Here is a 22,624-nt window from a genome sequence, read left to right on the forward strand (position 1 = left end):
AACATCCTCCTTTTCTCATTAATTTCTTGAAAAGACGATTGACCATTGTGAGGCACCTGGGTGGCTCAGTGGGTTAAATGTCTGACTCTTGATTTCGGCTCAGGTAACCATCTCAAAGTTCATGAGATCGAGCCCCCCGTCAGGCTCTGTGCTGGCAGCATGGAGCCTGCTTGGGATTCTCTCTCCCTCTGACCCTCCCCTGTTTGTGCTGTGTCTCAAAATAAATAAATAAACATCTAAAAATAAAAGATAATTGACCATCTAAAGTAAAAGTAATAATATATTGTGGGGTTTATACACATGCAGAGATAAACTATAGAACAAATGTAACACAAAGGAAAGTAAATTTTAAGAATCTTACTATATATATAAAGTAGCATAGTATAATTCCAAGGTAGACTATAAACTAAGTCTATATATAGACTATAAGACTATAAACCTGGAGCAAGTATTTTTCTTAAAGTAAAACAAAGAAGTTTAGCTATTAAGAAAATAGGGGAGATAAGAGAGGATAACAGAATACATTTGACTAATCCAAAAGAAGACAGAAGGGACAATTGAACAAAAAATTATGGGTGTAAATATGCCTGATGAAAAAGGAGACAATCTTTAATACTGTTTTTGTATACTTACCTCCACAATGGGTGCTTCAAAAATACTGAAATATGGTGACAAACGAGTACATTAAAACATATGGGGATCAGGGTGGAATACTCAAGGATAAGAATAAGAAAAGAATAGGAAGAGTATCTCAATGTTCAGGTGACCAAAACCAGCTGCCCCAAAGATACTGCCATTAGTCAGGTTCAGTTGAGTTATTTGATAGCATCAACACTGAAATCCTTAAGTAACGAGAGAGACAGTCCTATCTTTCTACCTGATTTTTTTTATTAATCGAGGATTATGCATGAGTAAATTTTATATAACATTAACAAAGTTAATTGGTTCCCTAAAAACAAAACAAAAAAACCTCTCCTCTACTTATGTCTATTTTCCTCTTTAAAAATAATCTTTTCAAAATTATTTCAGAGTAATAGATCTAAAAAAATTAGTGTTTGAGGCTAATTAGGGGCAGATGTATTAAAAGCTTAAGTATGACATATTATAAAATGTCATCTAACATATAAGGTATTTTTACTTCTATATCGCAGACTGAAATCCACCATAAACCAGGGAACACATAAACCATCTGTAAGCAAACACATTATTAAGAAAACTTGCTTGGGACAGTGCTTTTGATGACTAAATTTTATAATTGGTATACCGATTGTTTATACATTGGTACTTAAACTGTCTCCAAGCAATCACGTTTACACAATGAAGTTGTTTCTAAGCTTATTTCCCCAAAAATAGAACACGATTCACGATTCTAATCTTAACACTGATGACTTAATTATCTTAATTTCTTAAATAATGCAGTCCCAAATAGATTTAACTTCAATGAAGATGATGAAATATTGGTTATGCTGAAGCAGAATGTTTTCACATTTTGAAGGACTTTGAAGAAACAGCAACAACTTAACACCAAATCATTTTATAAGCTTGTTTTTATACACAGGTTAGACTATGTGATAGGAACACAAAATTTACACTTACAGCCAGCAGGGAGGTAAATAAACTTGAAGGCATTTCTCAAGTATTGCGGAATTAAGAAAGACAACATATAAAGAGCCAGACAATAAATATTTTAGGCTCTGTGGGCTACATACGGCCTGTGTCACATTTTTCTTTTTCTTTTAACCTTTCATTAAAAATATAAAATTTATACTTAACTAAAGGGCTAGATTAAAACAAGCTGCTAGAGGGAGGGAGCCAAAACATAAGAGAGTCCTAAGAACTGAGAACAAACTGAGGGTTTATGGGGGGTGGGAGGGAGGGGTGGATGGGTGATGGGTATTGAGGGAGGCACCTGTTGGGATGATCACTGGGTGTTGTATGGAAACCAATTTGACAATAAATTTCATAATAAAAAATAAAAAATAAAAATAAAAAAAATAAAAATAAAACAAGCTGCAGGCTGGATTTGCCCAAAGGCTGTGTAATTTGCTGACCTCTTATCTAGATTAATCTCACACAATTTGAAATAGTTCATTTCTGTCAACAAGATTCAAAGTCATCAAAAATATCAATGACATGATTGGTGAGTAAAAAACTTAAGACTCCAAAATTTTAGGAAAACTGATCAAAACATTAAGGGAAGGGTGGCTCAGTTGGTTGAGCAACTGACTTTGGTTCAGGTCATGATTTTGTGGTCTGTGAGTTTGGGCCCCACGTTGGGCTCTGTGCTGACAGCTCAGAGCCCCGGGCCTGCTTTGGATTCTGTGTCTCCCTCCCTCTCTCTCTCTCTCTCTCCCTCTCTCTCTCTCTCTCTCTCTCTCTCTCTCTCTCTCTCTGTCCCTCACCCACTTGCACTCTGTATCTCTCTCTCTCTCTCTCTCTCAAAAATGAATAAACATTAAAAAAATTTTTTTCAAAAAAAATTAAGGGAAAAAATTGATACTTAAAAGAAGGCAATTTCAAAATACCTAGTAACGTTTAAGATGTTCATGCTCGATAACAATAACCTCTATGTATATATACACCAGAGAAACCCTTGTACATATACCCAAGGAGACATATACAAGAATATTACAGAAGCACTTTTTGCAGCCAAAAAAAACCTCTAAACCTGAAATTCATTAATATAAAAATGGGTGAAACAGATAAAGAAGTATAAACTGCCAGTTATAAAATAAATAAGTCATGGAGATAAAAAGCACAGCATAGGGAATAGTCGATATTATAATAATGTATGACAGATGGTAACTACACTTACGATGAGCAATGAGTAATGTATAGAATTGTTGAAACAATATGCTGTATACTTACTTGAAATTAGTATAACATTGCATGCCAATTTTTTTTATTATTATCCTCACATTAGCTAACATATAGTCTTAGCTTCAGTAGTAGATTCCAGTGATTCATCACTTACATACAACATGCAGTGCTCATCCCAACAGGTGCTCTCCTCAATTCCCATCACCTATTTTCCCCACCCCCATCAACCCTGTTTGTTCTCTGTATTTAAGAGTCTCTTATTGCCACGTAGTACTCCATTGTGTATATAAACCACAATTTCTTTATCCATTCATCAGTTGATGGACATTTAGGCTCTTTCCATAATTTGGCTATTGTTGAGAGTGCTGCTACAAACATTGGGGTACAAGTGCCCCTATGCATCAGTACTCCTGTATCCCTTGGGTAAATTCCTAGCAGTGCTACTGCTGGGTCATAGGATAGGTCTATTTTTAAAATTTTTTGAGGAACCTCCATACTGTTTTCCAGAGTGGCTGCACCAATTTGCATTCCCAACAACAGTGCAAGAGGGTTCCCATTTCTCCACATCCTCTCCAGCATCTATAGTCTCCTGATTTGTTCATTTTGGCCACTCTGACCAGTGTGAGATGGTATCTTGTTTTTGATTTGTATTTCCCTGATGATGAGCGATGTTGAGCATCTTTTCCTGTGTCTGTTTGCCATCTGGATGTCTTCTTTGGAAAATTGTCTATTTATGTCTTCTGCCCATTTCTTCACTGGATTATTTGTTTTTTGGGTGTTGTGTTTGGTAAATTCTTTATAGATTTTGGATACTACCTCTTTATCGGATGCCATTTGCAAATATCTTCACCCATTCCATAGGTTCCCTTTTAGTTTTGTTGATTGTTTCCTTTGCTGTGCAGAAGCTTTTTACCTTGATGAAGTTGCAATAGTTTTTATTTCCCTTGCGTTCAAAGACATGTCAAGTAAGAAGTTGCTACAGCTGAGGTCAAAGAGGTTGCTGTTTTCTCCTGTAGGATTCTGATGGTTTCCTGTCTCACAATTAGGTCTTTCATCCCTTTTGAATTTATTTTTGTGTATTGTGTAAGAAAGAGGTCCAGTTTCACTCTTCTGCATGTTGCTGTCCAATTCTCTCAGCACCATTTGCTAAAGAGACCATCTTTCTTCTGTTAGATACTCTTTCCTGCTTTGTCGAAGATTAGTTGGCTCCATTGCATGCCAACTATACTTCAATTTAAAAAATGGGTAAATGAACTACAGTGTCCTCATAAAGTGGGACTATAAAAGTATAAATGAATGAAAAAAAATTTTTTGTAAAAAGGTGGGGGACGCCTGGGTGGCTCAGTCAGTTAGGCATCCGACTTCGGCTCAGGTCATGATCTCACAGCTTGTGAGTTTGAGACCCGCATCAGGCTTTGTGCTTACAACTCAGAGCCTGGAGCCTGCTTCAGATTCTGTGTCTCCCTCTCTCTCTGACCCTCCCGCACTCATACTCTGTCTCTGTCTGTCTCTCTCTCAAGAATAAACATTTAAAAAAAAGGTTTTTTTTAAGTATAAATGAATGGCTAGACTAAGACACTTTGGAAGAAGGGAGACCAGCAAGGAAGCTGTTGTTATACAGCCAAAATGCACTACCTTATACATTTAGAACCAAGAGTAAGAAAGTTCTTAATGTTTTGCCAAATTTTTAAAGGTCTTTTAACAGTTGTAATGTTCTCCATTGATCATTTTTGCCTGGTTTCACCTCACACGATCATTTTTAGTCCTGCACTTCAGTGCAAAACAATGTCTGCCCTTTCATAATATACAAAGTCAAACAAATAAAGCAAGTGCTATTCATTTGCAATATGATAAATTATACTTTTACCCAAAGGAGACTGTAGACAAGGAGTTGAGAAGGTGAACAATAAAACAAGAACCAGGGCCCACTCAATAAAACAAACTTTATTTATTTTGGGGGGCAGATTTTTATTTTTTATTTTTATAATTTATTGTCAAATTAGCAAACATACAGTGTATATACAATGTAGTTTTGGCTTTGGAAGTAGATTCCCATGATTCATCACTTACATACAACAACTGGTGCTCATCCCAACAAGTCTCCTCCTCAATGCCCATCTCCCATCTTCCCCATCCCCCCCAATCCCTGACTGCCATCAACCCTCAGTTTGTTCTCTGTATTTAAGAGTCTCTTAGGCTTTGTCTCCCTTTCTGTTTTTATCTTATTATTCCTTCCCTTCCCCAATGGTCTTCTGTTAGATTTCTCAAATTCTACATATGAATGAAAACATATGATTTGAGACCTGTCTTTCTCTGACTGACTTATTTCACTTAGCATAATACCCTCCAGTTCTATCCACATTGCTGCAAATGGCAAAGATTTCATTCTTCTTCATTGCCAAGTAGTATTCCATTGTATATAAATACCACACCTTCTTAATCCATTTATCAGGTGTTGGACACTTGGGCTCTTTCCATTATTTGCCTATTGTTGACAGTGCTGCTATAAACACTGGGGTACATATGTGCCTATGAATCAGCACTCCTGTATCCTTCAGATAATTAGGAAAATGGGTCTTTTTTGGAGAGGGGATTTAGAGGGGATAGAGTGAGGAAAGGGTGAGAAATTTTTATGCAGAATGTTACTTCATTTAGGGTAACTAATTAGGCAAGTGTGGCATGATAAGAATCAGAAAGGAAATTGCTGGTGTCACTGTTGTTTTTAATGTAATGATTATCATGTCTGCATTATTGTTATTGTTCTTACAGCAACTCTCCATAAAAGTCAAGGGCATGAAATAAGATAGTCATCCAGTGAAGACGTATCTTTAAATTCAGGCAATATATACACTGCATATATGCTGCTTTCTAATTATCTGGTTCAACTGAAGGAAAGCAGCTAGAGAATCTGAAAAAATGATTAATGTTTTCCACAGATTATGGTTCTAAAAAGGATGACCTGAACTTCAGGTTTGAAAAGTATAAGATTATGATCTCTAAGAATACAATATCAATATCCAGCTACTGATAATGGAAAGATTAATGTTTTAAATATCTGATGTACAGGCAAACAGACTTGATATTATGTTGAAAATGTGAACATACGGCATTTGACCTCAATCAGTAAAGGGACATTACCCTACTACATAGAGGTAAGCTACAGGAAACCTATGAATAAGAAACAATGTGTGTTTTTTTCTACAAAACAAAAAAGGAAAAAACAACAACCAGATTTGAAAGTATAACCTAAGAATTTGTACTGTAAAGAAAATGAGTTGGAATAATTCAAGCATTATAAAGTCATAGCAGTAGTAAAAATGACTTCTGAGGGCCCCTACAGAACATACGATTTTGCATAGAATAACACACTGATGAATCATACCTAGATAACTGGCCTGTAAAATGCAACCCAGTAGCTGCACTGATATATCACATAGGTCTAGAATTCTATAAAGTTTGAGCTTAAAGCTCAAACTGCCAAAAATTACTATATTCTGGTACAAAGAGTTGCAAAAGATTAAATTCCATTTCAAAGACATATACACTTTGTTCTTACCGAAAACTTAAGGAATCATAAGCTATGACGCTATACATTTTTTTCCATTTGAAGCCAAATATATATCCATATCTTAAAATCAGAAGAAAGTAGCAACTACTGTTAACTAATTTCATGAAATCTTGCTAAATGCTTGATATGTATTATCCCCTAATGCTTACAGGAGTCCTCTGAGGTAAATACTCTTTATTAGTAGAACTCTACAGGAAAAAATATATAAAGTTTAAGTAATCTGCACAGTTACACAGCTTAATAAACAGCAGAACTGGTGTACAAGTCTCTTAACAATTACACCTGACAATTAGAGAAAATGCCCTAAAAGTTTAGCAACCAACTAGAACAAAGGATAAGCCACAGATTGGAATATAAGCATTGTGAGAACTACTCAGAATGTTGTTAGTGAAAGGGCTTTAAGAGTTATTTAGTTTAACTTACTTCACTGAAAACCAGAGGAAAACAAAGCACAAAGAAGGATATGTCAAAAGCCCTAGAAAAAGTTAAATGGCAGAAATGATAATAAAAATGCAGGATTTTGGTTCCCAGACCATTCTTTCTAAAAACTATAATGTCCTCTATTTTCTCCAAGCCCTTTTATTTATTTTTTTAAATGTTTATTTATTTATTTTTGAGAGAGAGAGAGAGAGAGAGAGAGAGAGAGAGAGACCACAAGTGGGGGACAGACAAAGAGAGACAGAGGGAGACACAGAATCTGAAGCAGGCTCCAGGTTCCAAACTATCAGCTCAAGAGCCCGAGAAGAGGAAGGAAGAGAAGAAAACACTCCCTCCAGTTCCAAAGAAGCCAGCTAAATCCAAGCCGGCAGTGAGCCACGACAAGACCTCTGATGTCGGGACAAGCAGCATCAGGAGGCCCGCAAGAGAGTCCTGGCAAGCCAAGCGGGCAGCTTCCGTGTGGCAGAACTCAGCCACAGAGAGTGCGGACAGCATCAAGATTTACATCCCTGAGGCCCAGACCTGACTCTGAGACCAGAAACCGGGAAGCAAATAATTTTAAGTCATTAAAAACAACAACAACAACAACAACAACAACAACACACACACACATACACACACACACTAACCAGGAACCGTGAAATCATGACCTGAGCTGAAGTCAGATGCTCAACCGACTGAGCCACCCAGGTGCCCCTCCAAGCCCTTTTAAAAATAAAACATTTTTTAAAAAGGAAACATGCCCTTAAGATTTTACGTGGTACCAGCAATTCAGATTCAAAGGTATCTGTGAGAGCAGAACAAGCAGCAAGTGCAAAGTGTTAATTCTCAATAAATAGCTGCTAACATGGGTTATTTGAAAATAAGAATTTTATTGATATCCATTATAAACAAGAGAACATTTACATCAACATATAAGGGTTAGAGATGTATAGCATGGTCTATGAGTCCCACATTTGCTCATAAGTTTTTTTGTAACTCTTTAAAATACATAATACATAAATGCATAGAATAGATGGGGTTGACAGGACTAGATACGGTAATTTCTTTTTCAATTTTACTTACCAAATAACTGTGCTTTGTTAGTGCTGCCACATTTCACCTGCCTAGACAATTTGCTTCACTCACAAGGGTGATCAAGAAAAACTACCAAAAATAAAAAAGTACCATAAATAGTCTTATTTTGGAGTAGTGTTATTTTTCATGTTTCCATGATTAAGATTTCAAGCGCTCAAGTTTACTAAACAAATATAACATAAATACATATAAAGATATTTGTCCAGCTATGCTATTAATCCAGTGAAAACTAAATCTGACTTATCTTTTACTGTTTCACGATTTTATACCATATCAAGTCACAAACTCGAATATAATATTTATACTTCATGCTCTTGCAATTTTGCCCCTTTAATCAGTACTGGGTTTTTTACAGTCTTCCCAAGGGCTTTTTAAATGTGTCTGACACTTGCCTGTTGCTTTTGGCTATTACAATTCAAACCAAGCTTTTATAAGTTCTAAAATGTCTAGGGAAGGCAAGTTAACCTAAGTGTTAACTATGGTTAAATGTTATGGAATATGCTCATAAAAACCCAAACTCACATGAGATAGAATTACATATATGTAATAAGAGTAAAGGATCTTGAAAATTAATAAAAAGTACAGCATCAGCACATACAGAAGGCCATTTCGGGAAAGCACTTCAAAGGGTTTGAAAACAGGCACCAAGTACTAGGCAAGAAATGCCTTGGGCAAGTAAAAACCCTAAAAAGGGAGAGGGGCTAGCAGACAAGGGAACAGAATTCAAGCTGTTCCTCTCAAAAAAATATAACACAAACCTTCCCCACAATGTATTCATTCAGGAAACAAAAATGACACATTTCAGAATTTACACAGCGGCACCATGCTGACTACAATTCAGCTGGCTATAACGTGTGAATGTATATACATGCCCACAAAAACCCTTTATATGACTGCTGACCACTCTAGTCATTCTCCATCTCCTTTACTAAACACGGAATTGCAAACACTGGCTCTCACCTTGCATGCTTTCATCTCTGGAAATGACCTTTCTCTTGAGTTACAAACCCATATTTACAAAGGCCTTTTGGACATATGTGCCATATTGTTCTAACGGCATTTCAAAGTCCACATGGCTAAATCCCAGTCTGGTATCTGCTCTCCCACCTCTAATCTGCTTCTCTTCCTCATTGCTAACTTTTTGAAGCTAGGATATTTCCATCTGTTAGTTACTTAAAGTAAAAATTTTAATCACCTTTGACTTCTCTCTTTCTTTCTCATTTCTCACATATGATTAATCATCAAGATTCTAAATATTACCCATTTCATTATATCACATGTTTAGTCAAATGTCTCTTTCACTAAATTATGAGTTGACAGACAGCAGAGCCCATCTACTGCATCTTTGTTTACATCTGTACATGTACAGAAACACAGAACACAGAACACACAGAATTATAATCATCTGAATTATACCGCTTAATAATCTGAATCACACAACTATGTGTGTAAAACATTTACAAATAATTTTTAAAATATTATAGACACAAAATTGTAATATTTCAACTTCAATTAAATTTCATTCAAAAGAGAATTAAAAGGAGGAAAACATGACTAATTTCTCTCAGCCGGAATCCATGAATAAAAAATTAAACCAACCCAATAATAAAATTTTCTATTATGAAGTAAACTTCTTAGAAGTCTGAGAGTATTCTTCTCTTTTTTAAATCTAAGTCTTCTTAGATTCAAAATGCTAAAAGTTTTTTTTTTTTTAATTTTTTTTTTCAACGTTTATTTATTTTTGGGACAGAGAGAGACAGAGCATGAACGGGGGAAGGGCAGAGAGAGAGGGAGACACAGAATCGGAAACAGGCTCTGAGCCATCAGCCCAGAGCCAGACGCGGGGCTTGAACTCACGGACCGCAAGATCGTGACCTGGCCGAAGTCGGACGCCCAACCGACTGCGCCACCCAGGTGCCCCCAAAATGCTAAAAGTTTTGTTATTATAGTTCATATTATTGTAATTTTTTGCTTTTAGCCAAATGTTATACAATATTTTAGCATCAAGACATCTTCTTTTACATAGCGGTTTTATTGACTGATATAAGCCCAAAATTTATTAAGATTCAGTTTAACATATGATGCTTCAACTTTAACATGTCAGCTTAGTGTACAAATAATGCCATATTTAAGTAAATCCAATCTAACTTCTACATAATTTTGCGATACTGACAATAGCACATTATTCTATTTGTCCTAACACTTGATTACTATTAGTCACTCCCTAATAGCCATTCAAACAGTGATAAAATTAAGTATATATCTTTATTTAATAATGATGCAAATAACTGCCAATTTAAGCATATGGGGCATATAAGAACACTACTTGGAGAAAAGCTGAGGGAATTATTAAAGTTAAAAAAAAAAAAAACCTAAAGGAAATTAAATAGAATCTCAAAAGGTATCAGAATCTAGATGAGCCCAAATAAACCTACAGAAGGAGAATAAAGAGTCAGGGTCCAAAAAGGCATGAATCTGGACATGGCTCCTGGTGAGACTCTAAATTAGAAGCTATATCTAAGGTGAAAGAAAAAATAACCCAAACACTCAAAGAAAGTATTCTTTATAATGTTGGGGTGTGGGTCTGGGGCCAGAACCAACATACTCCTTTATAGGCTTCAACTGAGAAATGCAGTGAAATAGGCAAGCTCAGGGAAGTCCCAAACCCAGATTCCCCAGCCAATTTCCTCTCAGGGCTTTATTTTCCCAGGAACTTTCCATTATCACTATGAACAGGGGGATGACGAATAGGAAAGAAGGTCTCCCCCAAAGCCCTTACCCTAGGACCTGGCAACCTCCCCCATGATTTTTCTCCTTCCATATATTCCACTCTTTCTGTATAATGCAGTACACAGAACTATAAGCCAGTCTTTTTAACTTCAGTTATATTCATTAAATGTCTGTAATGTGTCTGTGATTCTGACCATAAAACTCTTCATTTAATTGATAGACCTTTTCTGGTAAAGTTTAGGATTTACAGAACAATTAAGATAGTACTGAGTTCCTACATACACCACCCCATAATCCCCCACTGCACACTTAGTTTCCCTTATTAATATCATATAATAGTACAGTACATTTGTTATAACCAGTTAATAATAATATATCAATAGTAGTTCACTAAAGTCCATAGTTTATTCAGATTTCCTTAGTTTTTATCTAATGTCCTGTTTCTGCTCTAGGATCTCATCCAGAAAACCACAATAACATTATATTTAGCTATCATGTCTCCTTGGGCTCCTCTTTGCTGTGAGTTTCCCAGACTTTCCTTACTTTTGATGGCCTTGACAGTTTCAGGAGTACTGATCAGATATTTTATAGAACATCTTTCAATTTGGTTTTGCCTGTTTTTCTCAGACACAGATTATGAGTGTTTGGGAGAAAGACCACAGAAATAAAGTGCCATTCTTGTCACACTATCAACATGACTAATCACCTGGCTGAGGTAGCATTTGTCAGGGGTCTCCACTATCAAGTAGCTCTTCCCTACCCCCTTTTCTATATTGAACCCTTTAATATAGAAGTCATAAGTATCTATAGTCCACACATAAGGAATTAGTTGTTATGCCCTCCAAAGTTTCTTCACTTACTTCTTAATATCCTAATCCTCTCAAAGAGCCTATACAGATAAAACAAAACTGAGACCAAGAGAACTTATTTAAGGCTACAGAACTAAAAAGTGCAAGGGTTAGGACTCAAACAAAACTGAGTCCTAGCTTAGTGCTCTTTTCATTGTAATACAATTTCAAGAGCACAAATTATATAGTAATATGTAAATTTCAAACTCCACATTATTCAACCACTAGTCTCCTTCCATATACTTCTTTTATGTTTTCTTTTTCTAAGTATGCTCCATGCCTAATGTGGGGCTCAAACTCACGATCCTAAAATTAAGAGTCACATGCTCTATCAACTTCTATTTTATTCATCAGGTTCCTGTTTCTCTGGCAGTGATTACTCTTTCTTATTAATTTAACTAACTTCTACTCTAAAGCCATGTTATTTTTCTCAGTTTTCTTTGTCCTGCAGAAACAAATTTTTTTGAACTATGTCCCAGAAACATCTTTACACTTCTATGAACCTACCCTATAGAAACTGCCTGAACTACCTTTGCCAGTAACATGATGTAATTAATGAAAAAAGCACTAGACACTAAATTAAAAAAAAAAAAAAGTAAAATGGAAGGTTGTATAATATAGTGGGTCAGAGCTTAGACTCTGCAGTCAGAAAGTCCTCTGATCAAATTTCAGTACCATCACTATAACTCTGACCTTGGAAAAGGCATTTCACTTTCTTAAACATTATTATACTTATTTGTAATCCTGGAAACTAATCTTAAAGCATTCAGTATATAAAAGAGGTGTATCTATGCAGTCTTCCACACACTATCTGCAAAAGAGAAATTCTATGATTTCTAAACCAGCCCACATAATTTAAAAGTAAAAGCTGAAAGATAAACTTGGAACTTACCAAACTGATTATTTTGTACCTTTGATAATAGAATAGTAGGGGATAAAGTTACATAAAAAATAGTTAAGTACTTTGAATTGTGCATGCTTTAAATAAAATACAGAGTGTCCTGAAAATGAGATGTATTTTGTACAATTCCTCCCTGAGACAAGTATCAGAAGAAAATTTCCCCAAAAAAGTCAAGCCTACACTAAGCTCATTATATTCTTATACTCACCAATAACAGCTAATAAAGGACTTGCTGAAAATCCCTGTCAGAGGCCTAACCACCTTTCTTCCAGGATCAGTAACAGTTCTTCATAAACTAAAGCAGCCCAACTTCACAAGGGCAATTAATCTATTACAGCACTCCAGACAAAACCAAAAGAGAAGCAGAGAGGAAATTTCAACTGGAAAATATTTTGATATAATTGACCCAGATGACAAACTAAACTTAAGCACATGTCAAGTGCCACAGTCTACACAAGAACACATACAGATGCCAAAGGATATTAAGAGTTCACACCAGCCAAGGTGAAGTCTCAACTATGAGTAGAGTTTACATCTTCAATCACTGTTTAGAAAAGATACACAGGGGAAGCTAAAGGGTTCTTTCATAAACTCAGAGAAAGAAATGTTTAAAGTCTTTAAAATCTTTATTTTGGGAATTAAAGGTAATTACAATTACAAAAAAAATGTTAGGGAGTTTCTCCCTCAATATATGTAAGATACCCGTATTTTCCAATTGGCTAGAAAATTTCATTGTCTATCTACATTTTTCTGATCACTTTCAAAATGTGTAAGACTTGTTATTCCAAAAGCTCAAATTTAATTTGACACTTAGATCCCTTAGAAAAAAAATATACATGTTGTGACCAAAAGCCAACTTTCTTCATAGAAAAGTGAAACTAGAAAGAATAGAATATAAATTCCCAACTTCTTTTTGACTTCATTTCTGCATACATAAGCTATATGATATAGGTACTTTAAACTCTTCTCATAAGCAATAATCAGACCAAGATGAAAAGACCAATGAAAATGCCAAGAAAAACAAATAATTTTTTCATGTGCCCAACTTTTTCTTTTGGAAACTTTTAATAAACATGTAGGAAAACTTAAAAAATAGTAAAATGAACATTCATTGTTCATTAAATATATTCTCCACCCAGATTCAAAAACTGAATAATACTGCCAAATTATACTAAATTGTATATTGAATAAAAATCCATGGTAGGGGCGCTTAGGTGGCTCAGTTGAGTGTCTGACTCTTGATTTTGGCTCAGGTCATGATCTCTGTGCTGGGCATAGAGCCTCCTTAAAATTTTCTCTCTCCCTCTCCCTCTGCCCCTCCCCCACTCATGCACACACTTTCTCACACACACAAAAAAAGTTAAATAAAAATTAGTAAGTAGGATATATAATTATATCTAAGCAAGTATGAACTCAGTTGAATAAGAAAATTTCTTAATATCACTTATCATTTGTGTGTGTGACCTGAAAGAAAAATGAACATGAGTTTAATGAAAAAACTCAAATAAGTTAACATATTCATGGTTATTTTATATGAACAGTGTCCAAGACAAACCTTTCAAAGAATCTTTTTATCATTTTCTCACAATGAAAAAAAGGTAAAAGTAAAACTGTCTAAAGTCATGAAAGTTTTCATACTTAAAAACAGTAATAAATGTATTTCGAAGTAATTCTACGATAGGCCAGATGGTAACATCTGGAAAAGTTATGTTAGATCACATGAGATATTAGTTTGTAGGAAAATACATGTGCTCCTTTTTGAGATTCAAGTGTAAATAACTGTGAGTGAAGGCCTCATCAAATAAGTTTCAGATATCTAGTAGACATAAAAAATTCAAAGATTACGAATATACAGTTGTGAAATACACAACAAGGTAGGCACAGAAAAATGGAGATGACAGTAAAACAAGTAGGAAATGCCAGTAAAATGGCCATGTTCATTACCATGAGATAAGAGGACCGGGACCAAAGAGAAATCAAGAGGTCTCTGAAATTTCAAAATCACTCATTATTCCAACATTTAAACCTGCAAACTTTAAAACTGTAGTTTTGATTCAGTATCAGTGATGAGAGTGAAAATTGTTCCCTCCCCGTATCTTCAGTATCCAATATCTTCTACAAAAAGACAATCAAAACTATGCAAATAGTAGTGATTGTACACACACTGATTCTTAAAAAGCAAAGAACCTAAATATATCTAAACATTTCCCAAAAAATTTTAAGTAAAAAACTGACTCTATTCTGAAATAAATTTTATGCTCTGAAACTGCCAAGGAGTTTAATGTTCTAAGATAGGAAACATATTTTGTTATGAAAAAAAATCCCTGGTACTATCAAAATGTAGCCTTTTATCAGGTGCTTCTTACGAAATGAATTTGATATTTAACAGACTGAAGTACATACTTTTGTGATAAAGTCCATTCTACTAAAGAATTTTAGGTTTTATGTATGTATATTTCCTAACTGGATATATGATATTATATAAAAGTTAATAACAAAATTATATCCAGCCCTAAAGTAAATGTAAAACTACATGTCAAGTAAGATTATCTATCCCAAGTAATAGGGTAGAGCAATGAACAGATAATGTATGTGTGTATTTCAGAAAATAAACATTGTACAATTATTCCCAGACTGGAAAAGCATTTTTAAGGAGTTTAGTTTTACCATTTAAAGTATCTCAATTCTTTGAAAATTCTACATATACAAATACTATATTTATAATTAAGTCCTGGTTAAGCAAAAGAGATTAATGCAATTAAAAAATGTAGAACTTAAGACTGGTTTCTATTACACATAGATATAAGAGATACTGATAATAACAAAACTAAAGTTGTCTTCTATTGTCCACCATGTTTTGCTGATTACATGCACTAATTTAGTTAGAGCTCATCTCCCTGTATTATATTACCATCAACTTCAAAAACAAAACAAAACAAAACAATCAACTCCTTAAGATGTCTTTTCATATTTTTCTAAGGACAAGAATCAGAGGATTGGTGTTAGTGGGGCTGGAAAAGAAAGTAGCAATCTAAAAATTTAACACCTTACCTTTATAGCTAGGAAATTCAGGCCACTCTCATTGGCTAAAGCCTTTGCAATCATTGTTTTAGAGCATCCAGGTGGCCCATACAGAAGAACTCCTTTAGGTGGTTGAATACCCATTCGAATGAAAGACTCTGGATGTTTCAAAGGCCATTCCACAGCCTGTTTCAATTTTAGTTTGATATTTTCCAGTCCTCCTATATCTGACCAGGATACCTGCAAAACAGAGCATTTTCTAAATGTAAGTTCTGTGAAGACAAAGGACCAAATAAATAAATAAATAAATAAAGCAATAAAAAGTGCAAGAAGAGGAATATAATCATTTAAGAATCTAGAAAGAAGATCCTTTAAAAATTCTATCAAGAAGTAAGTCAGAGTACATAAAATGAGCTGCATATTATAAAAGTACTAAAGAAAAAATGTTTCTGCTTGTATACATAATTATTTAAATGACTGAACATACTGTTAAATCTATCTTCTATTTAAATGACTTTAAAAATTAGGTTTGGGGCACCTGGGTGGCTCAGTCTATTAAGCGTCTGACTCTTAGTTTCAGCTCAGGTCACGATCAGGTCACTCAGGTTTGTGAGTTCAAGCCCTGCATCAGGCTCTCTGCTGTCAACACAGAGCCCGCTTTGGATCCTCTGTCCCCCTCTCTCTTTGCCCCTCCCCTGCTTACACTCTCTGTTTCTCTCTGAATAAACTTAAAAAAAAAAAAAGCAAAAACAAACAAATAAACAAACAAAACCAAAAACTCTGCTAGCTTCTGGAACCTCCTATTAAAAAAAAAAAAAATTAGGTTTCATCTGACTGAAAATGGTTTGAATTAGTGACCCAAGGTCTCATCTATATATCTTTTTAGCAAATTTATTTGCTTTATTTATTACTTCCAAAAATATTTCTGAAGGTCCTTTAGGAGCATAAGGTTTTTTTTCTGTCTTTGATTCATGAATGAAGTATCTTCAAAGTTTTGTTCCTTTTTCTCAACAAAGAAACACCCTTCCCAAAATAAGACAATTCTTTACATATTATTTACTTAATAAATACCCATTAAGAACCACATATCAGATAATATACACAGGAAATAGAAGAATAAGACATGAATACAAACTTTAAAGAACTTAAAAACTACTAGTAATGTGTACATAAATAATCATGGTACAATGGAAGGGATGCTAAGCACAGTAACAAAGAGAAAAAGCTTTTGGGAGTTCCCAGGAAAAAAAAGATTACTTCCAGCTGGAAGGCACATCTGAAAGCCAACGTCTAAAGCACAGATGAAATCTGGAAATATGAAAACAGGGAAATGGTCAGGTAGAAGCCAAAAATTATGAAAGGCTCAGATGACAATAAGAAGGAATAAGAGAAAAATGACTTGAGAGAGAAAAATAAAAAATGGAAAGTTAGTTGAAACTATATAGTGGGGGACACTGAAGACTAGATGATGGAGTTCAAGAACCTCTTTCCTCATAACAAGAAGTCTTCGAAGATTTTAACCTGAAAAGTGCTATGGTCTAATCTGTGCTTCAGGAAGACTTCTCTGACAAGATTCATGTAGAGAGAAGAGAGAATGCAGGGAGATCAATTAAGGACCTATCCTAAACATTCTTAACAACAAAAAAACAATTTTAAACTAGGATAGCCACATGCAGAGGATAAAGACACACCAGAGTGATACTGAAGTTCCACAGCTGATGATGTTGAAGGTAGAGTAAAAAAGAGGGATAATTTAATGCTAAAGATTTCAAGATGAGTTAACAGAATACAAATGAAAAATAATTTTTAGGAGGGAAAATATATGATAGATTTTTATTTCTAGATATTATAAAGAGTTGAGACACAGGACAGGCCATTCAAGAGCCAAAAAGGGAGCAGATGGAATGAAAGCATCTCAAATGGAGCTCTGGAAAGAGGTTAGGACTGGAATTTTAGATTTCAGAGAGATGTACATAAAAACAATAGAAACCATGAGATCAATTAAAATTGCCAATCATGAGGAGATGTGCGTGAAAGGCAGATTGCTCGGCATCACCTACATTTATGAGGCAAGAGGAAAAGAAACAAGAAAAAGTCAGAAAATGAATCCAAAAAAGAAAAGGTTTTGTTTGTTAATATCAGAAAAGGTTACTTTTTCTTAATGAACTTGCATGGATCTGGGAGAAAGGGGACTTTGTTTTTGTTAATGATTTTTGCCCACAGAACTAGGAGAATGCTATATTATCCACCACAATCCTGAGGTCAGATTTAATTATTCTTTTCTAAATTTCTTTCTTGGGATTTATCTTACAAAGTAAGATTACTGGATTAAAAGGCATGAACATTTTTAGGTCTCTTGATGCATAACATCAGTTTGCTATCTCAACCACTTTATCCATTTTAGTGGCATAAGGGATACATGTATAAGTTTCTCTGAAGCATTATCAACCTTTGGTTTTATTTTGTATTTTTTTTTTTCTGATTTCACCAATTAATAAAATTAAAATTAAACTTGAGATCAATGCACATAAGCTTACAGCCCTAAAAACATCCAGCTATCATCAGGGGTCAAAGAGACTGTTTACAACAGAAAGTGACTGTTATTGTTAAAACCAGGCCTGCCTAGGAAAAAGTGCAGCAGAGTTATCACACCCTGAGGGGTAGAAATAAACATGGGAAGAGAGTTTTAAGGAAGGTAGTCAACAACTATCAAAAACTAAATAGGTCAAAAAGTAGAAAGTATTAAAGAAGCAGTGGTCAATAGATTTAGCAACAAGTTTACTAAATTGAGTGGTTTATTTAGATCAGTAGTTTTTGTTTTTATGCCCTTTAGCAGTGGAATATACATAACATACAACACAAATACACATATGCATGCACATGCATGCATACATAGACAGTATGTATATGTTATATATGATGCACAAAAGCTATATTTATAATAACTACCAGAAATGTAAAAGTCAGAGAAGCAACTCCTTAATCTAGTCAAAATTAAAATGACACTGTATTATTATTATGATCCTATGTGATGCCCATTCAAATTGTTACTATGCATTTATTATAACTATACAATGAGAAGAGCTCACTGTGAACATGTTCCATGAGGAGCAGATGTTTACTTGTCTTAGGGCATGTTTGAGTTTATACTTAGAAAAATGTAGCATTATAACAGAATAACTTAAGCTAATTTAAGTAAGTACAAATATACAGATTAAAAATTTTCTTAAAGGTTAATGCAGAACTTTATCTTTCCTAACCAACGACATTAAAAAAAATGCCTGTAAATGCCTAGGGAGGACATTTTTCTCAAATTTGTATTAAACTAAATAACCTGGCAATGCAACCTGATAACCTTCAGCATGATAAAATTTGGTTTTCAGTACATTTGCGTATTTAGTTTTTAATCAGTCTTTTAAAGAGTCTTGAAAAGAGTTTTTTAAAAACTTAATATCAGATATTAAGTACTTCCATGAACCACGCATGGAAATAACCAATATAAACACAAAGAAATCCATGCGGTAAAAGATGATCTCTTTAGTTAAGGAACAAGGATACTAGCAAACAGTGCCAGCTGGACCAGGAGTTGGAGAGGGCTTGTTCCTCAAGAGAAATTAAGGTGCTTTTACTGGAAAACTGAGTGTTCCTTGGCATGGAAGAGTCCAAAACAGGTCCATTGCCCTGAGGCTGTAAGAAGCAGAAGAAAAGTTAAACAATCCTGTCCCTTACCTCCCTCCTGAGATAGAGCTCTGGCATCATCAGCTGTCCTTTCTCTAATCCTGCCTTGACTGTATTCTTCACTATATTCTTTCTTCAGCCTACAAATATTTCGTTTCTTCCTATCCTTCAAAACAACTTGGATATTGTTTCTACCTAATGTTCTATCACCTTCTTTTTCACCAGTAAACTTTCTGAAAGATAATATGCCTCTACCCCTACTGCATTTATATTTCTTACTTTGTATTTTAGTTAAGCATTTATCTTGCCAAGCAGTGGTAGGAAAAGAGGGTAAAAGGATAAAGATAAAAAGTTAAGACTGGTGGGAAAACAGGAAGTTGAGGGAGTTACATCAGAAGGTCTGTAGCCTCTCAGGAAAACATGAGGCAAGGTCATCTACAGAAATATCAATTAATCTAACAAATACTGACCAAATGCCTATGTCACAATATGCTCGTTGCTGGGGACAAAATAGTTCCTGTCCATACAGAGTCTTTGACCTGATGGAATACTTTTCAAGGGGCATATTTCCATAATTAGGCAATTACTATACAGCATGTTACATGCTATAGTCACAGACCTTAAATGAATGCCCCCACCCAAAAAAAAAAAAAAACTTTTAGAAGTGCTATATGAGGTGGGATCTGATGAACACACTGGAGGTAGGCAGCTGAACCAGCTGAAAATAGTAGTAGATGCCATGGGAGGAGAGAGACAAAAAAAAGCACCATACATCGCAGGAACTAAAAGTAATTCAGTATGGCCAGAATTTAGAGATCCAGGAAAGGAGTAGAAACAAAGGTCAGCAACATAGGAAACTATCAGACCTTGAAGACTTACAAGGCATCAAGAAGTTTAAACCTTATCCTGAGAGATATGGAGAACAAGTTAATCAGGAAAATGACATGATCAGATTTCTGGAGGACAACTGCGGTTACAAGTGCATGTGTGCACTTGGAGGTGGGAGGGTAGAGGAGGGGCTTCTACAGTAATTCAGATAAAAGATGGTGATTATCTGCACTAAGGTAGTAGCAGTGGGGCTACACAGAGAGGAAAAAAAGATTAAAGCTTTATTAAACCATAATAACTATATTAAGGCAAATCAAAGCATCTTGAAAAATAATTAGATTTGGAGAGGGGTGGTAAAAAAGAAAATGGAATCAAGGGTAACATCCATGATTGAAACTTGAGCAAATGAGTTAACTGAAAGTTCTACTGAAAGAGAAAAAGGAACATGTTTGGAAATTAAGGAATTAGTTTCCAATTATTATACTGTGGTTGGAATTTATAAGTGAAATAAATTCAATAAACTAAGAAATGTCCTCTATGTGCTGAACTTGTTTTAGGAACTGTAAGAACACAAAGATGAGTCAGAAAATGTCCCCAAAATATTGTACTCTAGAAAGGGAAATAAGTATCTTAAAAGACACAGTCTTTGTCTAAAGATATAAAAGAGCTGAGGGGCGCCTTGGTGGCTCAGTCAGTTAAGCATCTGACTCCTGATTTTGGTTCAGGTCATGATGTATTTGCGAGATTGAGCTCCACATTGAACTCTGTACTGACAGAACGGAGACTGCTTGGGATTCTCTCCCTTTCTCTGCTCGTCCTCTGCTTGTGCTCGCTCGTTCTCTCTCTGTCTCTCAAAATAAATAAATAACTTAAAAAATAAAAAGACATAAAATAGCTGCCTTCACAGCAAGTAATACAAAAACTACTGAAAAAAATACAAAATAGTTTTATAGTTCTCAAATATATGAGATGGTGAGGACAGACATTTGGAAATTGTGCATATACGTAAGATTTATGTCAAGGTGTTAGAATGTGAAAATAATAGCAGATGGGTGAAAAAGAAAAGCAAAATAAATGGATTTTAAAGAGCACTATTATGGTCAATCACACATAGAAAATTAGCTACAGCTAAGTCTGAAGCAGTTTCCTACTTTCCCTTACCAACTAGATGCAAGGTGAGCTGGGAACAATGAAGCTGGATACCTTTCCATATCACTGTCATCCATTCAAAAAATGACTAAGTGCCTACTCCATACTCAGTCCTATACCAGGTGCTGGTTTACAAAATCCCTGCTCTCAGGGTTAAACCATGTAAGTAAGAGATTAAAAACAAAATTACTCCAGGGGTGCCTGAATGGCCCAGTCAGTTAAGCACTGGCTCAGGTTACAATCTCAGGGTTTGTGAGTTTGAGCTCCATGCAGGGTTCCACACTGACAGTTTGGGATTGCTCTCTCTGCCATTCCCCCACTCGCACGTGTGCACAAGTGCATTCTCTCTCAAAATAAATAACTTTAAAAAATTAATTAATTTAAAAAATTAAAATAAAATCACTTCAATTACTGCGTGGGAAATGAACTTGGGGGGGAAATAATAAAAAAATAAAAATAACAATGTAAAAATTATGTTTTCCCAACACCTAAAAGTAACCATTGTTAATGGTACCTTCAAGGTTTTCAAGTGTGTGTGTGTGTGTGTGTGTGTGTGTGTGTGTGTGTGTCTTCACTGAGATCATAATGTATTCACAATTTTATATTCTACTTTTTTTTTAAACTTCATACATTTTTTGATGTTATAATCTTCCAGTTACTGTATGACTTTGGGCAACTTACTTGATCTCTCTAAACTTTCTCATCTAGAATACAGGGGATAATAAAACCTATGCTCTCAGTTTTATTGTGAGAATTAAACAGTATATTTATATTAATTGCACTTTGCCTGGCACACTGTAACTAATAAATACTAGGTATTAGTTTATTTAAATGTCTAAAAGATGATTACAATGAACAGTTATATTTTGAAGGACTAGTGACAAAAGATAAAAGCCAATTAGGCAATTACATTTGTAGTTTCATGAGCAATATTTAATTACCATAACTTTTCTATTCTTTTCCTTTGTGTCTGATAATTACATTTCTTAAACTAAAGGTAAACAAGTTTTGCATTTCAATTTAGCACCTAAATGATGAGTCTTTCTATAGCTAAGATACCAGTTAAAAAATGAATACAAATCAGCTTGAAGAGTTACTATTGCACAGAAGAATCTTAAAGCACAGAAAGTCATGGGAAAAGTCAGTCTGTCAAAAAAGAATAAATACCAGCATGAAATCATAAAATCCTAAAACTAGAGCAGGAATTCAAAAACTAGCTGGTTCACTATCCCACCTTCAGACAGTATTTCATCTTTCAAGTCCTCTCATCTTTCAACAAATACTATTTTACGCTCTTTAAAAAAAATAAAAAAATTCTATAACTCCCTTTTTAATAAGTTACACTATATCATAACTGCCAGAAAATTATTCCTACAATCTAACCTAAATCACTCCTGATAATAGCTGGGTCCTTTCTTTCTGACTCGGTCCTAAAGAAAACAGTGAACAGCTGCTCATATATGGTTTTATAACTTTTTAACTTATTTTTATAATAATAAAGTTAGAAGTAAAGGAACAGCTGTCAAACAAGTACAGACAGGGCAGTGAGATAAATTTCCCAAGGGT

At 34.8% G+C, this 22,624-nt stretch overlaps 1 protein-coding gene across 7 annotated transcripts in view; it reads right to left on the reverse strand.

Moving 5' to 3' along the window:
* SPATA5 (spermatogenesis associated 5) overlaps positions 1 to 22,624 on the reverse strand; it is a 370,905-nt gene that overhangs the window by 278,444 nt on the left and 69,837 nt on the right. For all 7 annotated transcript variants that reach the window (XR_007151708.1, XM_047856894.1, XM_047856888.1 and 4 more), the window contains one exon: positions 15,434 to 15,643. Coding sequence is in view for 6 of the 7 variants with exons in the window: in XM_047856894.1 (XP_047712850.1) it covers positions 15,434 to 15,643 (210 nt within the window). In the remaining variant the exon portion in view is untranslated. The remainder of the gene's footprint in view (positions 1 to 15,433; positions 15,644 to 22,624) is intronic.

The sequence above is a fragment of the Prionailurus viverrinus genome, chromosome B1 (assembly GCF_022837055.1).
Source record: "Prionailurus viverrinus isolate Anna chromosome B1, UM_Priviv_1.0, whole genome shotgun sequence".
Taxonomy (NCBI): Eukaryota; Metazoa; Chordata; class Mammalia; order Carnivora; family Felidae; genus Prionailurus; species Prionailurus viverrinus.